The following is a 17,509-nucleotide window of genomic DNA, read 5'->3' as shown; positions in this document are numbered from 1 at the left end:
CAGAGAACACCATGCTGAGTTTGAAGGTTTAGCAGAGGTTGACCAGCCACAGAGGAAAGGCATCCTAGGAGGTAGACAGGTAGAGCTCCGTGAGCGTGCATGGTGTCTGGGTTGGGGAGGGTGGCGGGCAGGATTTTGAATAGCTGTTCATGGCCATAATGTAGGACAGGAGACACAAATGGAGAAGAAACCAGAAGGGCAGCTAACGGAAGGGCAGTTCAGTGCGTATTTGTGGGATTTGGGCATGCAGTGCTGTTACACCTCCCGTACCTTCATCTCCCTAAAGAGATGAAGGGGAATGACCAAGAGGTCCAAAATGAATAGAAGCCAACACTTAGTTGTGTTCTGCAGGTCAGTTGTTGAGTTTTGACACCTGTTGCTTATTCTAGAGTGCTCCAAGCTCCCGAAGCCGAAGTCTCACTTTGCTCCCCCATGGAACACCCAATTCTGCGTCTCCCTGTAGCCAGAGACACCTCAGTGTGGGGGCCCCCGGTGTGGTCACAATCACGCATCACAAGTCGCCTGCAGCCGCCCGAAGAGCCAAGAGTCAGTATTCCGGCCAGCTTCACGAAGTCAGAGAGGTAACTTTGCTCTCCTCCTAGCCTAAGCAGCCCCGGGGCGTTGGGCTCTGTGACCGTTGCTCTACCAACTTCTCTCCCTTTGCGCCGTCTTGATTTATGGAGAAAGGACCAGCAGTAAACCTCCCAGCCACACCACTGTGACAGTCCCTCCCGGTTTAAAAACAGTTTATTGTTGCCGGGCACGGTGGTACACGCCTGTAATCTCAGCATTTTGGGAGGCCGAGGCAGGTGGATGAATTGAGGTCAGGAGTTCAAGACCAGCCTGGCCAACATGGCGAAACCCCATCTCTACTAAAAATACAAAAATTTAGCTGAGTGTGGTGGTGCATGCCTGTAACCCAGCTACTGGGGAGACTGAGACAGGAGAATCACTTGAACCTGGGAGGCAGTGAGCCGAGATCGTGCCACTGCACTCCAGCCTGGACGACAAGAGAGAAACTCCATCTCAAAAAAGAAAAATTGTTTATTTGTTAGGTTAAGCGAGTTGTTAGCAGACCTGTGTCAAAACTCAGCAGAGAAAGCAAGCCTGCCAAAATATGGCTGTAAATGGAAGTGCAGTTAAATCCACGATCTTAGCAGAGACTAGACCAAACTCCATGGATAATAAGAAAATAACTTTGGGTGTTTGGAAACTCAGAAAGTGTTAGACTTCACACACATTCCCCCTGTATTCTGCCCTGCTTCACCTTCTTCCTCTCCTCCCCTCCTTCCCCTCATAGACACACTCCAAGGGCAGGGTTGGGTAGCAAAAAGAATTCTGTCCCTGAAGTCAGAAGACTTGTGTAAGAGCTAGCCTAACAGCCCCAGATCTCAGTTTCTATACCTGTAAAATGAAAATAAAACAGGCTTTGCCAACCTTCTTGCAGAAAATAGGAGGACCATTTGTGATAATGAAAACTCTTTAAGTGTGCCTTATGAAAGTGACTTGAGGTTACATGTAAGTTTTGCTTTTGATGCACTGGGAAGTCATCAGTTTGGGGATCCCAGATCCTTGGTATTCCTGCCAGCCTCTGCAGCTGTTACAGGGAACAGGCTGTCTCAGATAAATGATGTTGGTTTTTGTTGTCTACTTCCTTTGAGTGCTGAGGTTTTCTGCTCCACAGCTTACTTGGGTACAGACCAGTGTGTTTTCCTCTTAGAGAAAGTGGCAGGGCTCTGTCTCCGTGTCACACAGAATGAGGTTCCTTACACCTGTAATCCTAGCACTTTGGGAGGCTGAGGCGGATGGATCACTTAGGTCAGGAGTTCAAGATCAGCCTGGCCAACATGGCAAAAACCTGTCTCTACTAAAAATACAAAAAAATTAACTGGGCGTGGTGGTGCATGCCTATAATCCCAGCTACTGGGGAGACTGAGGCAGGAGAATCACTTGAACCTGGGAGACAGAGATTGCAGTGAGCCGAGACAGTGCCCTTGCAGGATCTTGCTGCTGCTTGAGTTAGCATGCACCTTGCTTTAGTTTTTAAATGTCACAAGCCAGTAGTACTCTGTTAGCTGACTATCTTGGTTCTGAATCCGGCTCAGGAAGGACAGTCTAAAATCTGAATCAAATTTGTAGATGCATATGAAAGACAATTTTTTTCTTAAAATATTTTACATGTATATACTGTCTTGCCTAATAAAGAAGAAGTACAGAATCAGAATTCTGTTGGAATTTTAACGTAGAATGCCCACTTTGAAATAGTCACTCTGATGTGTTAAAAAAGAAAAAGTGGGCCGGGCACAGTGGCTCACGCCTGTAATCCCAGCACTTAGGGAGGCCAAGGTGGGTAGATCACTTAAGGTCAGGAGTTCGAGACCAGCCTGGCCAACATGGTAAAACGCTGTCCCTACTGATAACACAAAAATTAGCTGGGCATGGTGGCAGGTGCCTGTAGTCCCAGCTACTTAGGAGGCTGAGGCAAAATAGTCACTTGAATCCAGGAGGCGAAGGTTGCAGTGAGCCGAGATTGCCCCATGGCACTCCAGCCCGGGCAGCAAAGAGAGACTGTCTCAGAAAAAAGGAAAAGTGGCTATTAGCTTAATTGTCTTACATTAGTTGATTTGATGAATGATTGTGCGCAGGTATATATTTCTTTTCATTTTTCTTAGCACCTTTTCAAAACATCGTATAATGGAAAATTTTCAAATATATGCAAAATAGAATGGTAATGTAGCTCTGTATCCATCCTCGCTTCAGCAATTCCAACTTTCCGCTGTTCTTGTTTTATCTGTTTTTATTTCCCCCCACCACTTTTTCTTACTAGAATATTTTAAAGAATGGTTAAGTGCATCATTTTATCATTGCCAGTAAATGTAATGGTATTTATCTAACAGGAACTTTTTCTAAAACTTAACTATGATACCATCGTTTTACTTTTATGTAGACCTCATTGCAGGCTATTTTACAACTCTTTTGAGACTGCAGCCTTGAACAAAGGCAGTTGAAAGTTTATGGTAGTTTCCGAATTTTCATTCTTGTATTTTATAATAAGTCTCTGTAGACTTACTGTTATAAGTGATGATAGGAAACCTGGATGTATGAAAAAAAAAATGTGGGACTTGTGTGTAGTAAGCAGTGACCTAAATAAAAGTTGAGGTTCGTTAGCATGATTAATTAGTAGCATTTGATTCAACAGAATCTTTTCTACCTCCATTTAAAAAGAATTCAAATTTTTAAAAGAATAAAAGTATGGGGGCTGGGCGCAGTGGCTTAGGCCTGTAATCCCAGCACTTTGGGAGGCCGAGGCGGGTGGATCACAAGGTCAAGAGATCGAGACTATCCTGGTCAACATGGTGAAACCCTGCCCCTCTAAAAATACAAAAAATTAGCTGGGCATGGTGGCGCGTGCCTGTAATCCCAGCTACTCAGGAGGCTGAGGCAGGAGAATTGCCTGAACCCAGGAGGCGGAGGTTGCGGTGAGCCGGGATCGTGCCATTGCACTCCAGCCTGGGTAACAAGAGCAAAACTCCGTCTCAAAAAAAAAAAAAAAAAAGAATAAAAGTATGGCTTTTATGCATGGGTGTACAAAGAAGTTTTTATAAAGTCTATAATGCAAGTATATATTACAAAAAAAGTATACAGACAATTAAAATTACCTATAATTCTATCTCTCTACAGATAACCACTGGTAGCCTTTCAATGAATTTACTTTTGAATTTTTTTCCCTGTATATTACAGATGTAGATAATGTAAAAATCTATATAGAGTAATCTAAAGTTTTGTAAATGATTACATAAATACATACTGTTATTCTTTATCATATTGTTTTTTTCTCTGCTGTCTATCTATTGGCAAAGCTATTGAAATTTCCCGTGGAGTTTCATGATGTGAAAAATAATTAGGTGAAGCCAGGTCCAGTGGCATGCACCTGTAATTCCAGCTACTTGGGAGGCTGAGTTGGGAGGATTGCTTGAGGCCAGGAGTTCAAGACCAGCCTGGGCAACAAAGCAAGACCCCATGTCAAAAAGAAAAGGAAATAGTAGGTGAAATACCTCTGTAGCAGTTTGGTTTGGTTTTTGAACTCCTGGGTGACAGTATATCTCTTCACGTGATTGCTTTTTGTATATTGATAACTTTTGGTACTGAAAATTTAAGTCAGATTGTTGAGATACAGGTGCCAACATTGGCAGTTGAGAGAATTTTAGGGTGCCGGGCCCCTTTAGAAAGAGTTTAAAGTTGCAGTCGTCAGACACCACGTGCACCTTCACTCCCGATAGGAGACAGTAGCTGTCCTGTGGCATCTGTCATTTTGTGATGTGGACAGGTCCACTGGGGAAATCTCACTCTTACCAGAAAGTTCTGCAGTTACTAATTTCAGAGCATAAAGGCCTCTGCTTTAAGGTTCCACTGTATTTATCTCTAAAATAACTAGAAGAAAATGAAATAGCATTTTTAACCCAGCTGTACAGGGAAGATAAACTGACGACCACGGAGGCAATGGAGAAAATCATCATACACAAGACACATGTGCCTGAATATCAGGAGCATAAAAGAGAAACAGCCCAGCCAAAGGCAATGGAATAAATATTAAATGGAATGCCACAGCATGGGTGAAAATAATGGGATGGTTTAAAAGATTAAATGATTATCATCCAAAATATAAAGAATTGAGATACCAAAGTTTGGAGGCCAACATCCTCTCAGGAAGTGGTTAGGAGAGATGAGTACAGGGAATTTGAGGGACAGTGTCACCATGAGGAACAGACGTAGCCTCTCGAGCAGTTCAAGAAATGAGAGTTAAGGCAACTGTTTGAGAAATCATCAGAATTAATTATAGCCCATTATTGGATGGTGTATTAAGAAATGTCAGCTACACTGCAGATTGTCTTTTTGCTACAATCTGGTGATGGATCATAAGAACAAAACATAAAACAAACTGCATTGCCAGTGACCCATAAATTCCCTGCTGAGAACCATACCTGTGGGAGCAATTTATGGAACTGGGGCTGGGAGGAAGAAAATTAATTTGGATAAAGCTGTTCATACTAATAAAGGCATAGATTCAATACAAGGCATTAAGGGAATGGCTAAACAATACATTTTAGATTCTGAATTACTATATAGGACTTTAAGATAAGAGTCGTATCGGTATTATTACTACATGGACAGGTATGCCTGAAATGAGTAGGAAAATTAGCATACAGAATAATATATAAGATTATAATATATATAATAATATATATAATATATACATTAATATATAAGATATATAATATAATTATATATAATAATATATATATATATACATTAATCTTAATAAGCTCCAGAAGTTGTCTAAAACACTGGTTCCCAGAATTTTGGATTTTCCTTGCAAGCTAAGTTTTAGAAATAGAATTTTGGAAGCCACATAGTATTGCCATGTAAAAATTTACCCAGAAGGGACATTTGGAAAATCTAGTCATAATCTCTGGTTTCCCACTGTCTCATAAAAACAGCTTAATGCCTCCAAAGGAATACAGTCTCAGAATAAAGGGTCATTCATTGCATTGAATAAGAAGTTTTATGGAGCCGGGTGCAGTGACTCACGCCTGTCATCCAGCACTTTGGGAGGTGAGGTGGGAGGATTGCTTGAGTCCGGGGGTTCAAGACCAGCCCTGGCAATACAGATTCCATTTCAACAAAAAATTACAAGATTTGCTGGGTGTGGTGGGTGGTGCCTGTTGTCCCAGCCACCACAAGGCTGAAGTGGGAGGATTGCTCGAGCCCCGGTGTTTGAAGTTGGCATGAGCAATGATTGCACCACTGCGCTCCAGCCTAGGTGACTGCTCAAGGTGTTGTCTGCCCCACCCCCCACCCCCGCAAAAAAAAAAAAAAAAAAAAAAATCTTGGACTGGAAGAGACTTCCTCATGGATTGATTCTGGCCTGTGCATCTGTGTTTCCGATTTGTCTTCTCCATTGCCATTGCCACTCTTTTTTTTTTTTTTTTTTTGAGACGGAGTTTCGCTCTTGTTACCCAGGCTGGAGTGCAATGGTGCAATCTCGGCTCACCGCAACCTCCGCCTCCTGGGTTCAGGCAATTCTCCTGCCTCAGCCTCCTGAGTAGCTGGGATTACAGGCACGTGCTACCATGCCCAGCTAGTTTTTTGTATTTTTAGTAGAGACGGGGTTTCACCATGTTGACCAGGATGGTCTCGATCTCTTGACCTCGTGATCCACCTGCCTCGGCCTCCCAAAGTGCTGGGATTACAGGCTTGAGCCACCGCGCCCGGCGCCACTCTCTTAATTCATGCCTTTTCCTATCTCCAGAGAAACCACCTTCCTAAATGGAAACATTCGATTACATCACCTTTCTATTATGAAAACAAAACAAAACAAAAAACCCAAACCTTTTTGATTTCCCACTGTCCATAGGATAAAGGTCAAATTCTCCTGGGTGGCCCAGGTCTTGGTACCTTTTAAATGTGCCTACTAGGAAACATAAAGTCATGTGTGTGTCTCCCATCTGTGGCTTGGCTTATATCTCTCTGGGACAGCACTGCCCTAGACTGCGAGCTTGCTTACTCACCCACTCCTGCCTTCCTTCTGCCGGTATTAATTGAGCACCTTCTATGTGCTAGACCATGGATATCTATGTTAAAGGTAATGTCTTACTCATCTTTGCATCTTTCAGTCCTTGCATCTGCTGGATGAACAGATTGATATAAGGACTCATTCTCTAGCTGTTAGAGCTCTTTCAAATTGGTGTATGGAGGTATTCAAGGATTGCTTAGGTAACTATAGGGATCGAATGTGAGAGAGGAGACCTGGCAGTTGCTGAGGGTTGTCAGGTACTCATTTCATCTTCTCTGACTGACAACATTGGGTGAGTGTACATCTAGGTGACTCTGTGACCATAGGGAAAAGTGATGACGACAGTATAAGCCTCTTACTGTGCCACTGGAATTGTTTTATATGTCGAATCTAGCATGTTTTAAAAAATGAATTTGATCCCCTGAATTATTTAAGCATATGATGATTGAAATGTATGGTATTTATTGTACATTTTTTCGATTTTAACTTTTGTTTTTAGAGTGAGGGGTCTCAGTCTGTGGTAGAGTGGAGCATAGCAGACCAGTCATGTCTCATTGCAGCCTCCAACTCCTGGGATTAAGCAATCCTCCTGCCTTAGCCTCCTGAGTAGCTAGGAGTATAGGCACATTCCACTATACCTGGCTAAGTTTGTAAAAAGTTTTTTTTGTAAATACGGGGTCTTGCTATGTTGCCCAGGCTGGTGTTGAACTCCTGGCCTCAAGTGATTCTGCTTTGGCCTCCCAAAGTGCTGGGATTATGGGGGTGAGCCACTGCACCTCACCTTTAACTTTTGTATGTCTAGTTACTACGTTTCGTTTTGAGATCGAGTCTTGCTCTGTTGCCCAGGCTGGAGTGCAGTGGTGTGATCTTGGCTCACGGCAACCTCTGCCTCCCAGGTTCAAGTGATTCTCCTGCCTCAGCCTCCCTAGCAGCTGGGACTACAGGCAGAAGCCACTACACTCAGCTAATTATTTTTTTTGTATTTTTAGTAGAGACGAGGTTTCACCCTGTTGGCCAAGATGGTCTAGTTCTCTTGATCTTTTAATCCACCCGCTTTGGCCTCCCAAAGTGCTGGGATTACAGGCATGAGCCACCGTGCCCAGCCTACAATAGTTTTCAATGCAGTTCACACTTGAATAGATACAAGTTCAGTTGGTACAAGTACAATGTGATTTTAATAAAATTCTTCCTTGTTAGATGTTTTCTGAAGAAATACAACCCTACTACGCATTTATACTGAATGCTTTTTTTCAGTTGTGACATTTGAGACCAAAAAGCCACACTTAATCCAGTAGGGAGGTTTTGTCTGGATTCGTAGCATGATGGGGGAAAAGGTGGGTGTTGAACTGGGTGTGTGTGAAGCGTAAGTATAGATTTAGTTAAGCATGTAGTGAAAATTTATAAACAAACAGGAATTATCCTTCTTAGAAACTTTTTTCATTGTTGACTTTTGATTCCAAGCACACACTCTTCTGACAAAGAGAAAAGCCGTTCGCTGCCCTGGTTTATTGGGTAGATTAACTGGGTGGAGGCTTCGTAATTTAATACGATTTTAAAGAAACCTTTTACAGAGTCTGATATGTGGAAGAGATGTGTGTTTATGTCATCTCACCTATGTGAATTTGTATGTTTCTTCATGTAATGGCAATGTCATATTTACTTCACATACGTTAGAGAAAACCCTTTAATGAAGTTGCCTTCTTTATAATTGGATATTAACTCAGTATCCCCTCCTTTCAGGATGATTTGGTGTGATCTTGATACAGGTGGATACAGTAGATGCCTGGTTAGAAACTTGATTCATGTACAGCCGTTTTTTGTTTGTTTTTATTGTTGTTTGTTGTTTTTTTGAGGCAGAGTTTTCGCTCTTGTTGCCCAGGCTGGAGTGCAATGTCACGACCTCGTCTCACCGCAACCTCCGTGTCCCAGGTTCAAGAGATTGTCCTGCCTCAGCCTCCCGAGTAGCTGGGATTACAGGAGTGCAACACCTCGCCCAGCTAACTTTGTATTTTTAGTAGAGACGGGATCTCTCCATGTTAGTCAGGCTGACTCCCGACCTCAGGTGATCCACATACCTTGGCTTCCTAAAGTGCTAGGATTACAGGTGTGAGTCACTGCACCTGACCTACAGCCTTTGTTATGGAAGCAGTAACTATAAATTATCACCCTAACACATTTGATTAGCTGATCAATTTTAAGATAGTGATCTATACTGGCAGCATTGAATACGGACCATCCCATCAATATTTTTAAAAATAATCATGCAAATGCGGTTTTGGGTATAAAGTGAATTTATCCTTTGTGTGAACAGAATGATTATTTTTAAAAATGTTCTAACTTAATTTTCTTGTGTACTTTTTGGATAAATGATGACAAGTAACCATAAAATGTATTTTTTTTTTGTTGTTGTTTTTTTTGAGACGGAGTTTCGCCCTTGTTACCCTGGCTGGAGTGCAATGGCGCGATCTCGGCTCACCGCAACCTCCGCCTCATGGGTTCAGGCAATTCTCCTGCCTCAGCGTCCTGAGTAGCTGGAATTACAGGCATGCGCCACCACGCCCAGCTAATTTTTTGTATTTTTAGTAGAGACGGGGTTTCACCATGTTGACCAGGATGGTCTTGATCTCTTGACCTCATGATCCACCTGCCTCGGCCTCCCAAAGTGCTGGGATTACAGGCTTGAGCCACCGCGCCCGGCCCATAAAATGTATTTTTACAAGCAATTGCAATCTCTGAAAATAAATCGGTTTCAAACTTCAGTTTTCAAAAAATCAGTTTCAAACTTCAGTTTTCAAAAATGTTCATGTGGAATTAGTTAATAGCAGTGGTTTCCATATATTTTTAAACAAAGTGGGTTGCTAGTGAAAATATTTGACATTTGCTATGTAAAAGCAAATGAAGTTGGTGTTTTATCAGAACAGATATACTTGAGAAGGTAAAGGGGCATTTGTTGAGAGTGAAGCAGCTTGGCTGAAATAGTGAGAATGAGAATTTATGACCACTTTGCGATTCTTTGTCAGCCTCTGCGTCTGTGAACTTTGAAACAAACATTTGTGTGGTCTGCGTAACACCACAGGATCCTTTGAGAGCACAGTTTGAGAGGCACTGGATTTGGGCATCAACTAACAGCATCTCAGGTGAACAACAGCAAAAGCCCAACACTGAGAGAATGTCCCCCACCAATCCTCAACTCATTGTCTGTCCAGCTGCTGTCCTGGCAGGAGGAGGCTCTGCTGTGGTCTCAGCCTGCTGGGGGCACCGCATGGCACCAGGCTCTTTTTGTTTGTTATCGTGTTAACACTTGGAAATTAGGCATTTATTTGTTGACGTGTTTGTTGTCTGACCCCTTGGCTTCCTCCATCTAAGGGTGTTTTTGGTTTAACCTGTTTATTCCCAAGCCCTTAGTACAGCACCTAGCACTTGGAAGATGCTCCGTAAAAATGGGAGTAAATGAGTGATTTCTGAAATCAAGAGGATTTAACCATTGGGAAATACTTCTTCATAGATTTGGTCTAAAAAGCCTTGGAGAGGAAGGAGTTTCTCACCCTGCACCATCTCCTTAGGAGATAAGGTCCCAAAGGAGAAGCAAGGCGAAGCTTGGGCCAACTGCTTTGTTCACTGACAGTGGCTCCTCACGGTGTCCCAGGCACACGTAGGTGGTACTTCTCCTAGTGCCTGGTAGACTTTCTACCTATCTATATTTTTAGCAAATATTTCTTTATGTTGTAATTATTTTTTAATGTCCCCATTAGTCCATAAGCTGCTTTCTTCAGGGCATGACTTTATTAATAATAATAGCTATTGGCTTGGTGCAGTGGCTCATGCCTGTAATCCCAGCACTTTCGGAGACCGAGGCGGGCGGATCATGAGGTCAGGAGTTTGAGACCAGTCTGGCCAACATAGTGAAACCCCATCTCTACTAAAAATTAAGAAAAAATTAGCCGGGTGTGGTGGTATGTGCCTGTTATCCCAGCTACTTAGGAGGCTGAGGCATGAACCCACGAGGCATGAATCCAGGAGGCAGAGGTTGCAGTGAATCAAGATCATGTCACTGCACTCCAGCCTGGGTGACAGTGCGAGACTCCATCTCAAAAAAAGAAAAAGAAAAAAAAAAATATACATATATCTATCTATCTATCTATATATATATATATGTATGTATACACACACACACACATAAACAATAGCAGCTACTAAATGAATAATAATTCATACTTTTTGGGATCTTACCAGGTACCTGGGCTCAATGCATTACCTGCGTTATCCTCAAGTCAACCCTGTAGATACTATGATTTTCCTTATTTTATAGACAAGAAACTGAGGCATAAAGAAGTTAAGGCAAAGAGAGGTGCACCAGCCAGGGTTCCAGCAGAGAAACGGAACCATAGGAGAGCTAGATGAAGAGAGTTATTAGGGGAATTAGCTTATATGATTGTGGGGGCTGTTCAGGCAGGTCATGGAGCAGACACGGAAGTGGCCGTCTAGCTACAGACGGAATTTCTTCCTTAAGGAAGTCTTGGCTGTGATCATTAGGCCTTTCAGCTGAATCTATCCCACGCAGATGATCTTGGTAATCTCTCTTACTTAAAGACAACTAATAATGAACTTTATCCACATCTACAAAATACCGCACAGAAACATCTAGGTTTCTATTTGATTGAGTAACTGGGAACGGTAGCTTTACCAAGTGGATGCGGTAAAAAGACCATCAGGAGAAAAAAACCAGCCTCTTCACATGTGTGTGAAGAGGTTGATTCTGGCCCAGGGAATTTCACCAGCAACTCTCATTACCAGGTGGTAATTCTCATGCTGGGAGCCGGGGTAACAGTGCTGCGAAGACCAAGGCTGTCCCGCCCCTCGGAAGTACGGCTGAGCCTCTTGATCTTTGTTTGCCTGACTATGTGGCCCCTGGCCTGTAGAGTACCCCAATGAGGACTTGCTGAATTGATTCACTTGAACGAGTCACCAGAACACGGCACTTTTCAGTAGAAAGAGCAGTGCCCTCAGTTCCAGTCCTTGGGCAAGTCACGTTCCATCTCTCGTATGTAAAGTGGAAATACCGTTAACTTCTTACCTTGGTGAATGACAGAAGTAAAAGTGCCCAGCGAAGTGTAGCACAAAGTAGGTGCTCAAGCAAATGATCAGAGATGCCCAGACACATCAAATTGATGTCTCAGAGCGGGGAGAACCTCAAAGCTGCCATCGTTGCCCTTCTAGTTTGTCAACCTGGGTAGGCCAGAATGGGGGAGGTGGGTACCAGGGGACGAGGCTCTAAAAAGGTTCTCCTGTCCATCCCACGCCTTATGTGGAAGTTTTAATTTTTGTAACTTAACTTACATGAGCACTTTCTCCTATGTGTCATTTTATAGACAAAAAAACAAAAAACAAAAAAACAAAAAAAACCTGCCTGTGCACGAGCTAGTAAGTGAATAGCTGGTACAGGCTAGGAATCTGGGTGGAGAGCCGTCTGAGGGATTAGGGCTGTGTCTCGGGCCATGAGCTGCTCCCGGTGGGACCCTGGTGGGACCCTCGGGTAAGCCACTTGACCCTTGCCCCCACTTGGAAAATGAAGGCAGTAGGCTGGGTCGTCAGCTGAGGGATGCTTTGGTCATTCCTAAATCAGAACTTGATGTCACCATGGAAAAGACATTATAAGATTTCTTTCTGAAGGTTTTTCTTCCCTCCAGCTACTCTCATTCTTTGATGATTATTCTCCCCAGTCCAAGGATAACAGTCTTAAAATAGGTCTGCTAAGAACTGTTCCTATATTTTTATTTTCAGAGAGATTCCTTATATTTCTTATATTGGAGAGATTTCAATATAAAACACATAATATATGATTTATACGGGTTGTCTAGTTGGGATAAAATAAGAATTATAGATATAAACAAAAACTTCTGTGTATTTTGAGCAAAAAGTAGAACTTACATTATTTTAGTACAGATTTTATCTCTAACACAAAACTAATTGTCCTTCTCACATGCTATTGGAGAAGTTTTCTTTCCCATTTTTGCCTATTGCCAGCATACCTCTGGAATAAACGTCTATCAACTTAACATTCAGGAGATCAGAATGGGAGGTGAAGATTTCTCACTGACAGAAAAATCATCACAGTAAAGCATGTTATTTCGAATTTCCTAACGTTTGGTGCATAAACCACAGCCATAATACTTCCTAAGTGCGTAGTGCCTTTTGTTTGAGATGTTAAAAAGAATTTATAGATCGACTTGTGAGCTATGACAGTTGTCTTAAATTCTTTGTTTGAAATATATTGATGGATATATTTCTAGAACCAGAATTTGGATGTGGGGGAAAGGTGCCCTTTAACCGTGCCTCGGGGAGGTTTAACCGGTTTAACTTGGCCAGGGTCAGTCGCGGTAGCTCACGCCTGTAATCCCAGCACTTTGGGAGCCTGAGGTGGGCGGATCATCTGAGGTCAGGAGTTTGAGACCAGCCTGGCCAACATGGCGAAACCCCGTCGCTGCAAAAGTACAAAAATGAGCTGGGCATGGTGGTGGGGCACCTGTCATCCCAGCTACTCTGAAGGCTGAGGTAGGAGAATCGCTTGAACCCGGGAGGTGGAGGTCGCCGTGAGCCAAGATCGTGTCACTGCCTTCCCGCCGCTTGGTCAATGAGTGAGGCTCTGTCTCAATAATAGTAACTTGGCCAGGTGAGATTTGGAGTCATTTATTTGTTCAGATGTAACTTCTGTGATAACTCAATTTTTTTTTTTTTTTGAGACAGAGTCTTGCTCTGTCACCAGGCTGGAGTGCAGTGGCATGATATCAGCTCGCTGCAACCTCCACCTCCTGGGTTCAAGCGATTCTCCTGCCTCAGCCTTACATGTAGCTTAGACTACAGGCGTGCACCACCACGCCCAGCTAATTTTTGTATTTTTTAGTAGAGATGGGATTTCACCATGTTGGCCAGGGTAGTCTCCATCTCTTGACCTCATGATCCACCCCCTCGGCCTCCCAAAGTGCTGGGATTACAAGTGTGAGCCACCGAGGCTGGCCGATAACTCAATTTCTTTGAACAAATTAGACTTTGAATTATTTATAAGTATACTCTAGGCCAGATTTAGAAGGCACATGTAAATCTGTAGAGAGACGTGTGTGCCATTTGTCCACAAGGGCCTCTCTGATGCTCTGTCTCAGCATCCTGCTCTGATGGGCAGCTAGTGTAACCAGCTTCCTTCTTGTGCATTTTGTACGTCAATGGGCACATACTTGTTTATGTGACTTGGATGTGTATGCATAGTCTTAATTTTTTTAATGGTCTTGTTTTAAAAACACCAGCTGTGGTATATTACATTGTTATGGACTCGTTTATATCCTGTTACGAACTGTGCTGCTTTTACACGGAAATAGCTCCGTAGCGAGACATTTAGGAACCGTTTCTTTTTCCTATCTGTAAAGTGTTATTTTCAATGGATACACCATCACATATTTCAGCACTCCTTTCTTGGGCTCATAGGCTGCAAGCCAGAACCCCCACGTGTGATCTTTAGGCCCCACCCCAGGCAATTACAAAGGCTTTACCTGCAGGCCTGGTAGGGAAAGTGTCCTCCCTGCCCACACGTGGGGCGCGGTCAGAGGGCGTTAGAGTCAAGGAGTCCTGTGTGTTCTGAGCCCAGGCATCTCCACGGCGGAGGCCTCGAGGGCCTCACCCTTCCCAGGCACCTGTGCTGAGGTCTCCTTGTAGGGGGAGGGGGCTCGAAGCATTTTGCTCTGACGCAGCCCTCAGTCCTCGCCCACCCAGTGATCCTGCACTGCCATCCGCAGGCTACATCTGAGCCCCTTCCTGCGGAGTAGCCAGGAGCTGGCAGCGTTTTTCCCGTTGGGACTCTTACTTGTAGGCTCGCAGTGAAAACATGAGGGCTCAGTGGTTGATTTCGGTTTGGCTTTTGACACGTCCTCCTTGACCTCCTCGACACCTGGAAACTTGGCGCTCCACACTCCCAGCGAACAGTTTAGGGGGTTTCTAATTTTCCGTTCTTACAAACGATGCTAAAGAGTATCTGCGGCCATGTGTCATTTAATAACAGTGAGGGGGGGTCCTTAGGGTCAGTTCATGGATGGATGACTGCTTGATGGAGCCGCTGAGGCCGCCGCACGCATGTGTAGGAGTGCCGGGTTCCCTACACCCTGTGGACTCACTACACATCAGACGTTCTGCATTTGCCGGTTGCTTAGGGGGAAGCTTGTATCTCATAACTTTAATTTTAACTTCTCTTTAGTGAGACTGAGCATCGCTTCGTATTTACAGGAGCTATTGGCATCTCCTTTCCTGAAAACTCTTTGTTTTTTGCCCACTTTTATTTAGTATGTGTTACTTATTGGTTTCCAGGAGTTTTATATACATCTTTGTTGAGATAGTTCACTTTCCTGATTTGTCAGTTCTCTTTTGATTTATTTGGGATTTTTTTTTTTTTTTTTTTTTTTGCTGTGTTAAAATTTTTAATTTTTTCGTAGTCAAACTGCCAATCTTTAGAGATGTAAAGTTCTGTGTCATTATTACAATCTTTTTTCTACTCTAAGATTATTTTTTAAAAGTTAATCATGTTTTCAAGTAATGGTATGATATCCTTTAAAAAACAACTTTATTGTCTTTAAAACTAATAAAAGTCACTCATTTTGAGTTTACAGCTTCATGACTTTTTCTCAATTTACATAGTTGTGCAGTGTTACCACAAACCAATTCTAGACTGCGTCCATCATTACGGCTTTACTGTTTTATTTACCTTTTTTTAAAAAACATACGGTATTTGGTATAAAGTGTCAGAGGGGCATCCATGGACATTTTCTTCGGCCTGTCTGGTTTTCCAATCCCATTTATTGAATAGTCCATCTTTTCTACACGGATATGGCAGTGCTACCTGCACTCTAAATTAAGTATTTGGGTCTGTCTTTGGTTTTTCTCTGATTTGTTGGCATGCATGTTCCAGAACTATACGGTTTTATATGTTGTCACGTTAGAATATGCTTTAGTGTCTGGTAAGGCCAGGACAGCTTTATTGTCCTCAGTTACACTTCGTTTAAACTATTCCATAAGAACTTTAGAGTCAGCACGTCTAGTTTTTAAAACCTCCGTGTCCACCACCACCCTATCGGCTCTTTTATTAGGATTGCATGAAATTTATACATATGTTATTTAAGAACTGCCATCTGAATGATATCCTTTCCAAGAATAGGGGCATAGTTATTCAGCTAAAGTGTTCTTTTGTGTTCCTCAGGAGCATTTTAAAGTTTATAGAGCCTGCGTGTTCCTTTTAATTGCTATGTGTTTTATCCCCTTTGTTGCTGTTGCAAATGAGACTTTTTCCATTACGTGTTCTACTTGATTGGGTGACTTGTAAATAGGAAGGCTATTATTTTCTGCAGATTGAATGTATTCTCCCAGATCTAAGTATATTCTTTTATTGTTTGTTGTAGTTTTGCTGATGATTTTTTGGGCTTTCTAGGAATAAACTCTTATCTGTTGCAAACACTGATACCTCCTCTTTTTAGTTCATCAAATTTCTCTGAATAATTTTAGTGGCCAGTTTGTCTAAAATAATTCTAAATAGTAGTGGTAGTTGTGATTATTCTTGCCTTCATCTTACTTTTGCTGAAAATGCTCTGTTTGCCTGTTAAGCGTGGAATACATATTTATGTATATGTTTATATCCTGCAGGTTTCTACCTGATTAAGAGTTTTAGGAAATCCAGAAGAGGTAATAATTCATTCCTTTGATAAATATTATTGCATGTGTACGATATTCTGGGCAGGATTCCAGTTCTGAGAGTATAGAGGGTAATGAAATCGAGGCAGAGCCTTTGCTGTCGAGAAGTTTAAAGCCTAGTGGAACAGACAGGAACAGAAATCAAATGATTAATAAATGTCAGGTTTTATGAAGTAAAGTAAGGAGAGGGAAACAGAATAATGTGATGAATTTAGTTAGGAATGTCAGAAAGGAATGTAGAATTGTTTCTAAGTGTCTTTTTATTATTCTGTTTTCTTTTTATTTAATTTGAAATTTGGAATACGGTAGCTTTTTTTAGAACCCTCTCCCATCCCCAGGCTCCTGCGTTTTCCCCAGCCGGGGGACTTCAGAGCAAGCCTGGCGATTGATTTGTCCTCTGAGTCCACTGGTTGGTATTTGCTTGTTCTCATATTATTTCCAGGACACTGATTGTTTAAGAAATGAACTGAATTTGTTAGACAGCAGGGTAATTTATCACCTTGCATAGAGATACTGTTGCCAAGGCAACTGGCTACATTCTGGGACTTCAGTCTCCCAGTGTGACACCTGACAAGACCTCAGCATCTCGGGGAGTCTTTCCTGGCCACCACCTCTCCTTGTTTCCTCGCCCCAGGCCTGGGTGGCCGCTGTGAAATGCCTGCCCTTGCTTGCTTCCTCCTCTCTTTCCCTTTCCCTCCAATCTCCTGTCAAACCTGCTGGGATGACAGGAGTCAAATGAGGATGATCTTAGTCTTGGTGATGTACTGTGTGAGGACATAATTGTGGCTCTTTGCTCTCCAAGGCACCTGATTCCAGGTGATTGATTCTGGGTGAAACTCAGGGTCAGTGTAGCTAGTTGCTCAGTTAGAAAATCAGGATAGTAGTAGGGTCTGTGGCACCTTCTTCACATTATATTACCCTTTCCCCCAAATTCTCTGTTACTCTTTATACATAAGTTGAAGCTCAGCGTCTGTGGTCCAATTCTTAAAACACTTTGCAATTTGTAAGTAATTTCTTATTTCTTAGGTGTGATCTTCAGTGCCTCTTCCTTTCCTAAAGGTGTTTGGTTCTAAACTTGGTCGCTCCATGTCTTGTTACCTCTACCTTCACTGCTCTGCTCCGCAACACCATCATCTTGCCTTTGTTTTAAAAAAATTCTTTTTAGAGATGGGGTCTTGCTCTGTCACCCAGGCTGGAGTGCTGTGGTGCAAT

At 42.7% G+C, this 17,509-nt stretch overlaps 1 protein-coding gene across 5 annotated transcripts in view; it reads left to right on the top strand.

Annotated features, from left to right (window-relative positions):
- The window catches only part of OSBPL10 (oxysterol binding protein like 10), a 325,696-nt gene that overhangs the window by 153,306 nt on the left and 154,881 nt on the right, over positions 1–17,509 (top strand). For 3 of the 5 annotated variants that reach the window (XM_039480174.2, XM_074405789.1, XM_074405791.1), the window contains exon 4: positions 390–581. The exons of the other annotated variants lie outside the window; for them this stretch is intronic. In XM_039480174.2, coding sequence (XP_039336108.2) covers positions 390–581 — 192 coding nt within the window. The remainder of the gene's footprint in view (positions 1–389; positions 582–17,509) is intronic. 5 annotated transcript variants of the gene reach the window in all.

Source organism: Saimiri boliviensis, chromosome 9, assembly GCF_048565385.1.
Source record: "Saimiri boliviensis isolate mSaiBol1 chromosome 9, mSaiBol1.pri, whole genome shotgun sequence".
In the NCBI taxonomy this organism is placed as follows: Eukaryota; Metazoa; Chordata; class Mammalia; order Primates; family Cebidae; genus Saimiri; species Saimiri boliviensis.
This window is presented reverse-complemented; position numbering and strand designations above follow the sequence as displayed.